The sequence below is a fragment of the Protobothrops mucrosquamatus genome, unplaced genomic scaffold (assembly GCF_001527695.2).
Source record: "Protobothrops mucrosquamatus isolate PMUCROS unplaced genomic scaffold, P.Mucros_1.0 scaffold39, whole genome shotgun sequence".
Taxonomy (NCBI): Eukaryota; Metazoa; Chordata; class Lepidosauria; order Squamata; family Viperidae; genus Protobothrops; species Protobothrops mucrosquamatus.
In genome coordinates this window covers 178,064-187,618 of record NW_015386421.1, presented here as the reverse complement: position 1 = coordinate 187,618, position 9,555 = coordinate 178,064, and the positions used below count along the sequence as shown (strand labels likewise).

The 9,555-nt window shown below is 40.7% G+C and overlaps 1 protein-coding gene and 1 non-coding gene across 2 annotated transcripts; both read left to right on the top strand.

Moving 5' to 3' along the window:
* The first annotated feature begins 1,983 nt into the window (after positions 1-1,983).
* LOC107283463 lies at positions 1,984-8,912 on the top strand. The gene is made up of 2 exons (XM_015811381.1): positions 1,984-2,067; positions 7,621-8,912. The coding sequence occupies exons 1-2, from the start codon at positions 2,040-2,042 to the stop codon at positions 8,844-8,846; spliced, it is 1,254 nt and encodes a 417-aa protein (XP_015666867.1). The 5' UTR covers positions 1,984-2,039; the 3' UTR covers positions 8,847-8,912.
* On the top strand, positions 5,423-5,606 carry LOC114922275. Its single transcript, XR_003810364.1, has one exon. It is a non-coding gene; the product is annotated as a U2 spliceosomal RNA (small nuclear RNA).
* Positions 8,913-9,555: the final 643 nt, after the last annotated feature.

Here is a 9,555-nt window from a genome sequence, read left to right as displayed (position 1 = left end):
ACCATTGTGACCGGTTAAGTTCGTGCCTGAAAGTCCTGCTTCAACAAGAAGAGCCTGCCACCCATCAATGCTGCATGAGTTCCGGTTGCAAGACATCTCACCGATCTCTAAAGAACATTACCGCAAGGCTGGACAAGGGGGGTTGTGGCTGGGAGGGCCTGGGCATTGGCGGCCTCTAAAGAGGTAGCGCTACACAAGTCTAAAGTTACACTTCTTCTTTCTCGCCTTTGTAGCCCAAGAAACTAGGGAGGGTCCCTTCTGAGATATTTGCCATATCCACATTCCTGCTGCGGGCTAAACTGCCTCTTATTGGACAGTGGCCCTGGTTGTGGCTCTTCCCTGTCTCCCAAGATCATTTGTACCTTCCATTAGAGGGGAGATTTCATATCTTTGTTAAATGTTAATATATATTGCTAGTCCATGTATTATATGCCGTATGCTAAATTAAATTAAATAAATAAATAAATAAATAAATATTCATATCTTTATTCAAGAGTGGTCTCATATTGTTACTGGTAACCCCATAGAGCAATGTTTATCAATCGCAACAACTTTAAAGTGTGGATTTCAACTCCCAGATTTTGCCAGGCAGCATGTTAATACCAATTCACATCACATAAAAAGGTATTTAAAGGCCAGTGTTCTGGCAGACAAGGACAATTCAAAGCGCCCTGACGATGTCTTCTCTTCGAATGGTGATGAAAGGTTTGTAACCAAATTACCAAGCTAGGGGCTCAAACCAACAACCTTAACCATCAACACGAGCTACTGATATTCAAACATATTTCAGCATGTTAATATTGCAGTGATATGATCAAGCGAATACATTGCTGAGCAATTAAAAGGCATTGTTTATCCACAGTATCAACAACTGTAATGGCAGGAGAATTATGTAGGCCATCTGTTAGCAAATCGTTAAAATCTTAGGTACTTTCTCTGACTGAGAAAGTCAGATTTGGATGCAGTTCATGAGATCCTTCAGAAAAAAATGAAGTACGAAGTTTAAAGAAAGAATATATGACTCAGTGTATGATACAGTGGAAGCAAATATAGTTTGCAACAATAAAATGCTATGGAAAGGTGTAGTGACTGAGATTAAAGTAAACTAGATTTAGTTTTTCTTTCCTTATTTCCTGATTTTAATTTACTTGGCTCGTTACTTCTCACTCCCCCTCCCCCCTCAAGTTGCTTAGCCTGAAAGGAAATAACATGATGGGTACATATGTATTATGTGTGTCTACAAGTAAAAGAATAGCAGTTAGGAACCAAATTTAGAATTATATAATCTCCTGAAGTTTGAAAGGAACCCTCCTTGTAAGCTCCTGTCATTTAGCCGCTGTCATTTATGAAAAATAATTCATCCTAATTCTTGGATTATGATATTTATCTATGCAGGGTTAGATAGACTATTATTAGACAGATTGCCTATCTAATACTCACCAGCGAAAGAAAAAAAATGTACAGTCTAAGCAAAATGGAGTGAATGTCTCAAACTACCGTTGTTTCGGATTGCTGTAATTACAATCAATAGTATCCATACTCATGGAACCAGCCATGCAGTCTTTAAATATGACACAGAACAATTATGGACTATTTACTGGTGAAAGGTGAAGAAAAATAATAATAAAATGTCTACTCAGATTAGTCACTCCTAGTGTAGGGCGAGGCGCACCTTCGGCTCTCCCTGAACTCTTTCTCGGGAGAGGCGGAAAGCGAGTCTTCCTGGATTCAAAGCCCGCCACCCAAAAACTCCGCGGGGACAACGCGGCCTCTGGAGGCAGGCGAAGGCCCCCCCAAAGCGGGCGCAGCAGCGAGCATTGGCGGGAGGAAGCCTACAGGCGCCCTCCGGCTCGGTTCTCCCTCCTCTCTACGAGACGCCGTTTCCAACAGTTTCTCGGGCGTCGGGAGGGCCACGCCCCGGGGAAGAAGGCAGAGCCCGGCGCTGCCCGGGGAGGCTCGCTCAGCGAGGAGCGCCTTTTCCCGAGCCTGAGCCAGGCATGGAACAGCCTTGACCGGGCTTCCCGCGACGCGTCCGGACAATGGGACGGGACAGGCCACCGGGGGCAGGTGAGTAGCTGGAGATTCTCCAGGCCGGCCTTTCGTCGCCCGCCATCCTCGACGGTCAAGGGAGTTTTCAGGCTTCCCGGCCGTCGGAGCGCGCCTTCTTGGGAAGCGTGAGCGCGGTGCCTCGCTAGCTGGGCACTGAAGGACCTGTTCAGGGATCCCTTCCTTTCCTCGCGCAGGTCGACAGGTGTCCCAGAAAAGAAGGCAAAAAGGGGGGGGGCGTCCCTTAGTTTCTTGGGTGCAGCTTCCCTCTCTCCTAGGACTCCGGCCGAGACCAAACTCTACTTTTCCGGACACGGCCAGGGGAATTGGCTTAAAGGAGTTGGGATGGACGGGAGAGTCGGCCCTATTGCAGCCTGGCTAGACGGGGGGGAAGTCCGGACGGGGAAGAGGTCCGCGCGGGCCTTTGGGCTTTAATCCCGCGGCAAGAGGACGTTTGCCAGGCCGCCGCTGGGAGATGCCTTCTGTTTATAATCTTGTATCCTGGGAGACAGAGCAGGCTCCGGTTATTTTGAGAAAGAAGAACGCCGCGTTTTTGCACCGCGTTTTTGCAAAGAAGCGGGAGCGATTGTTGTGCAGTGGTCCCGAGCGAAGAAAAGGCAATTGTAGGGCAGCTCGAGTTACTCTTCCGCCCGCTCCAGGGTATAGTAGCTGGGGTGGGATCCGTTTTCCCTCTTCCAGCCAACCGCTCACGGATCCCCAACCCCATTTTCTGCGGGGGGTGGGCTGGGGAGAAGGGGAAAAAAAAGGATTAAAAGCACCAAATGAAATGCAGCAGAGAAACCAAAATAAAATTAAAAAATGCTAAAGACCGGGCCGATTTTCAGAACGGTGCTGGAGTCTGGAAAGAAGAAATAAAGAGTCTCTCATCACTACAGCTTGGCTGAATGAAGTATTGTACTAAATTAAAAGGGTATCCCTTTCCAACTGCTGTCAATATTCTCTGCTGTTTCCCACAGTCTCTGACTTGCTATTCTCTCCGGACAGTTGCACTTCCGGTACTGCAGAGGGCAGCAGGTATCCGGCGGATCACTATTCAAAATGTGGGGTTATTTTATTTTATAGTTTGCAATGGAATGATTATAACCAGAACAGCACAAAGTTGAGTGAGGCTGCATTTGCTTTTCACAATACTGTGCTGAAATAATTGCATCCTCTGAGATACTTTTTTGAGTTTCAGTTTTCTTCCCAAATAAAAGATCTGGGTTGATGGCATGGAATCTACTATCAGACGAGTCCCCAATAAACAGAATGTGTATCCTGTGTACTGGGGGCCTGCAGCCTCTGTTTTTTTCTCCAAAGAGTTGCTAGCTAGTAAGGACATTCCTGTTGGCTCCAGACTGGACTCCAGCACTGGGAGTTTTTGGATTTCCCAGAAGAGCACTGAGAGACTAAAAGTTTCCTTATTCTTCCCTCCTCCTTGCCCACCTTCATGAATCATAGGAGAAAAGAAAGTGAATTCTGCAATTTGCTTGTGTATAGCTCACACGAGGAAAATTGTATTCCTGGTCAGTTGTCTCTTCCATCTCAGTGGCATTTGTAAGATAAGGAGCTAGCAGGTGCTTGTAGCTTTAAAGTTGGAGATAATGACCCCATTCACAAAACCTGTGCAATCTCTCAGGTGTAACCCTAACTTGCTTTTCAAAAGCACAGGATTTTTTGAGATAACGTAAGTGGTAGGGATCAAGGAGTTCAGTCATGATTCATTCACCTACTCCATGCAATAATGCATGACAAGAATATTCCGAGGACTTGTTTCTGTTTTGAAGCCAACCATTTCCTGCCCTTCTAGATAACATATTGAGGTAGCTTTTCTCTTTACAGCAAACTGACAGGTGGATCAATGATTCATTTGCTAATCTGAAAGCAGTTTGTGCTTCTTAGGATACATATATTTTTTCAAAAACCTTAGTATTAGGGGACAGGTTCTATTACGTTTGAGGTTCCCACTGTATACACAAAAACAGACTAGCTGTCAGTTGACTCTGTCATCAATAGTGAGGAGATAACGTCTTTCACTGCACCCAAGGACAGCAGGCCACCTTAAGGACACTGAGAAGAGCATGTAGCACAGACAAAACTATCCTTTAACAACTGTCACTGTCCCATCTATCACCTGCATGCTCTCTGCTCAAATAAATGTGCAATTGAAGCAAGAGACATCATCAAAAGCAAAAATAAATTTGCAATTGAAGCAATAGACACCATCAAAAGCAGCAAACAGTATAAGAGTGCCTCTCTGCCTGCTTGCTCAGTCAAGGACCTTTCTCAGTACGGTCAGTGATATGTTGGGAAGAGGCCAAGTGACACTAGCGATCCATTCCAGCAACAAGCAAAGACCACTAACATTAGAATAGTAGCTCAACAGGAACTGTTACCAATGCCGGTGCCTGCTTGCTGCATATAATGGTAGTGCTAACTATGAAAGAACTGTAAACAAAGATATCACAGGCTGCCTTGTGAATATCACTGATCAAATAGAATACCCAGGATCAGATGCTTCAAAAGAAATTGTGCAGCAAAAGCGTGTTTGTGGAATAAACTATCCATTTAAAGTCCAGGATTTTAACAATCAGCAGTGTTAGGTTATACCTTTTCCACAAAAGTCTTCCCATTAATTATTTTTGTCCGACTATCATAAATTGGTATAATACATTGGGTACTAAATTATATAATTTCACATCAGATTATTATCTGGTTGTTTTTTTCAATTGTAGGCAACTGGTGCCTATCAAAAGCTTGGGATTACAGTTTTGCATAACACCTTTTTATTTGGTCATGTTTATTTGTGTTAATGGATGTAATAGTCCAAAACATCTAGCATAAGCATATTTCAATCTCCATTAACATCAACACTGATGTGACTTAACCTTAAAAGTGTAATACAGTAGGTTTCTCCCTTTATGTTGTAAATTCTTCTGGAAACTAATACTTATTAATTCTTTCAGTTTGACTATTCATCCAAATGACTATTAATGATCTTAATATTCTATTTTAAGTGTCAAGGATGTTTGAGAACCAAGCCTGAGAAGGAAAAGCTGATGTCATTGGTCAGGAAGAGCTGGGGTGGGATTCTATTCTGGCTCAAGGCCTGCTAATTGTTCCTGCGGTATGTAGATTAAATCAGTGTCTCCAGCCCGGGGGCCACCATACCACAACTTCCGATTCAACACAATGGCAGAAGGAAAACATTACAAAATCATAGCAGTGATTGGATCTGCTTTAAACCTTATTGGAAATTATTGGGAGATACTAACATAAAGCCAATTAGCTCTTCCTGAATGTTGCAACTCAACTTTCCAGCAATTAATCTTACATAGGCCTGCAATATCTTTTGAAGCTTTGAAGCTTCTGTTTCATCGCTTCTCGGCCTTTTGGCTAAGATCAAGTGTAGTATCTTCTGTTTCATCTGCTAGTGCAGTCTGTATATAGTATACAGTATTTGAAAATGTTAAATGCTTTCATGTTTCTTCCTATTGTACTCTGTGTGTTCCTACCGGTAGATAAAATAATTTCTAAACTTCTAAAATAATTTATTCTAATATTGCAAAAACATAGTGATTAAAGGACTTAACTGTTCTTTATTAATTATGAGCATTTAAATGTATGTGTGCAGGAGTTTACTTCATGGGAAATATGTCTATAAATTTGCTTGCTTATCGTTCAGATAACATCTTAAGTCAAAGTCACAGAAATCATATTATGACTTTAATCTGTGAAACCAGCCACAGACTAAACCAACTACAACTTAATAATGATGTGATTATTTCCTAGCAACAAGAAAGAAGTGGTTGCTCTTTGTAAAGTAGCATTGTTCCTTTGGTATATAGTCATTATTTTCTGACATTAGACGAGGTTGCTGAAAAACTCTTCAACATGTGAGAGGTGAGAACAGAAAGCAGGGCCATTTTGCTGCCAAATGATCTGAAGTAGAAGTTGAATCTTCCTTCAACAAGTAGGATTTTTTTTTTTCAGTTGAGAGAGTGCGCTAATTTAAAGAGTTCAAGGCAGCCTGTGTCCTACAGTTCAACAAGACAGGAATGATCAGAGAATATAAGAGGAATCATTAGAATGACCTCTTGCTGGCTTGCTTTCATAGCAAATACAATATGAATCAGCTATTTTACTCTGCTCCAGCTATGGACAGCCCAAACTGGCAAAGTTCATATCTAAGCTATGATTTACCGAGTAAGCTATTTATCTACCTATTAGAGTTGCTCAGCAAGGGAGATGGACAGTCTCCAAATTTGATATATAAATGTAATAAAATAAATAAAAATAAATGCAACTGGATTGTACAATACATTCGATCATTCAATACATTCAGCATATGGTTTATATGACTTAGTGGCTACGTTAACTTGATGCTCTTAGTCAAAATAAAACAAACCATATTATACTGAGGATTTTTTGGAGCAAGTGGCATGCTGTAGTATGGAAATGCTTAATTGATACCAAATTTATACACTATCAGCATAAGGCATCCCCCAAGCAAAAGGCTTATGTTGCTACATCTTTTCTGGAATGAAAAAGGGGTGTGGTTTTTCTTCATAATAACATTGCTATATACAGCATCAACCAAAGATTAAGATTTCCCCTTCCCAGTTGGGGTTTCAGTCATGTAGCCAGGTCTATGTTTACTTACTCACTCTTTTTAAAGTATCTGTTTTCCTCCAAGCAAACAACTTTCCATTCATTAATACACAGCTCTCCTTCCATCTCCTTCAGAACTCAGTTACTTCACTTCTAAAGGAAAGGACCAGTCTTGTATCTATAGCAGGATAAGGAGTGGAGGAAGCACTCCACTAACATTAAAAATATATTTCTCAGGAGAAGGAAGAAAAAAATGCTGTGGACAGGGGAAGTGACTTGTGCTCGGCAGGCCATAAGTTCCTTGGATTCTCTGAGAGTTATCCTCTGGCATTACAGAACAAGATACTATGAGACACGGCCCATGATATTAGCAATCATATAAATAGACTAGCCTCATAGTGTTTGTTTTATGATGCTGCACCCCAAGTTGGTTAGTGCGGCTCCCTGAACCCTAAAAACTGCTAGCTTTTCCCAGAAAGTGACAAGCAACCATTTTAAAACATTATTTTATTTTGCATACATATTGTAGTACAAATTCTGGTTATAATGCAAACATTTTGTTGTCCTATTTTGTGGCTGCAGCATTTCTTTTTTAAAAAAAATATCTGATATCTGATACTTCCATTGTGATGAAAGCTGTTTTCAAAAGTTGGGGGACTTTCTTGTTCAGCTTGAGCAAAAAGTGATGGAATGGGGTGCAGTGGAATGGAAGAATCAGCCATGTTTGCCTCAGATGGATCCCAGTGTCTTCTTTGAATGGAAGGAGACTTTCCATGATCAGTACAGTTAGTTTCGATATAACCTATTATTAGTGAAGTAAATTATTGCAATTCAATTTAGAATAATTGCATTTGGCTGATCATTGTTTATTGAATCAGTGAGTTAACCGCAAAAAGTGTTGATTTCTAATTGCAATTCATAATGCAAATGCAATGTCTAATACTTGCCATCTTTTTTATTTAGATCAGAAGAAATGGACAGTTATATTTTTTGGTGGGATGCTATTAGCAACCAAATTTACATTTGGAGCAATGGAAAAGACCTGCAACTGCAGCACAGATATCAGTTTCCAGAAATTTAGGACTAAATTAGCTCCTGAGATATGTTGTTTGAATTTCACGAGGACTACAATCGATACTTTGGATTGGAGCATCTTTTCTGGAACTGTAGGGTTGAAAGAGCTGTATCTATCAAACTGTGGTATATCACATATTAAGAATGTAAGTGTTGATTCTTTTAGCCTGGAAATTCTGTACTTGGACCATAACAAATTAAATTGGCTTCCTGATAATTTCCTGAGACATGCACCTAGACTACGTGTTATTCACTTGGAGAACAATCAACTCCAGAATTTATCTGAGTCATTTCTGGAAACATCTAACCAAATTCAGGAGATCTACCTTGATTTCAATAACTTATCTTCCCTTCCTTCTGGGATTTTCAAACCTTCCCTCCTCACACTTGGTCTCTCTCACAACAGTTGGGATTGCACTTGCAACTTTCTTGAACATCTAGGAAAATATATCCTTAGTTCATTTGACATTGTTTGTCACACCCCAGAACATTACCATGGCATAAATATCAAAAACATTTCCAAGGCAGAATTGTGCCAGACTCATAGACTCACAGCTCTGTTTATTTGCTTACCTCTGGTTGCTGTTCTTGTCTTGGTCACCTGCTACTTCTGCAAGCGCAAAAAGAAGACAAAGAGAAAGACGGGCTATGCTCTTCATGATAGAAAAGAATGCCAGTTGGCTACAGTGGAGAACAATGGAACCAATAGATCAGATGATCGTCAGTGCTCTATTCCACCTATTATGCTTGCTCATGGTGCTGCAGAGAGTGAAAACAACTTGTTGAGAAATCAAATTTTGCTTAAACCTTCAACTGCACTATTAGAAAGCAGCAGAGATCTTTCTGAGGAAGTGGAGATTAAACTGGGGGTTTCTGATGATTCCTTGACATGTAGAAATCTCGACCAAGAAAAGTTGGGAACAACAAAACCAGTCATGGAAGAGGAAGAGACTATAGATGAAGCAGAGACATTGAGTGTAACAGATGTTTTGAGAGATTCAGCAGACCGTGAGAAGCTCTACATGAACCAATCAGTAGATTATTACAACCTTGTCCCCGGGATTGAGTTGGAAGACTCAGACCACATGGAGAATGAGAATGTTAATCTTTGCTGAGGCTGCTTGTCGGAAGAATAGGATTTTATTGTCCATTAAATTGAACTGTTGATATGGAGGATCAACTTAAATAAAAAAATGGGACCATATCATGGCTTTTTCTATTTTGCAGGATCAGACAGCTTTGAAAGGCAACATCCACTGTAATTAAACATAGAAAAAAAGCAATCTTAGAGGAGTTTGAATAGTGGGACTAAGTGGGCTGTCTAACTGAAGTTCCTTTCCAGCCCAGTAGTACTATGCATTTTAACTATGCACTTCATGGTTTTCAAAGTTAATACTTCTCATAATTAGACATTTCTTGAGAGGAAAGGCTCAAAATAAAAACCTTTCAAAACCTGAGGCTTTCCACCCCCATATGAATAAGAAAGGGGACAAAATGCTTTTATTCCATTGTCATCTGGGACAAAATGCTTTTATTCCATTTTAAAAACAACTTCCCATTTCTCAATTCACAGCTCTCCCATATTTTTATAATATTATTTATATAATATATTATTTATGTTATATAAAATCCTGCATTATTTTCTACATGGCTTTTCCTTCATGGCTTTTTCCAAGCCTACCTCCTGAATTCTGACATTCTGTATTCTGGCATTTATTCTTGTATTTGAGCAAGTCTCTCCAATCAACCTCGCCACATGTTTAGCTACGCCAGTCCTGGATTGTCTCCAGTTTTTTTATCACTCCTATTTCCAATTCCTGTCAG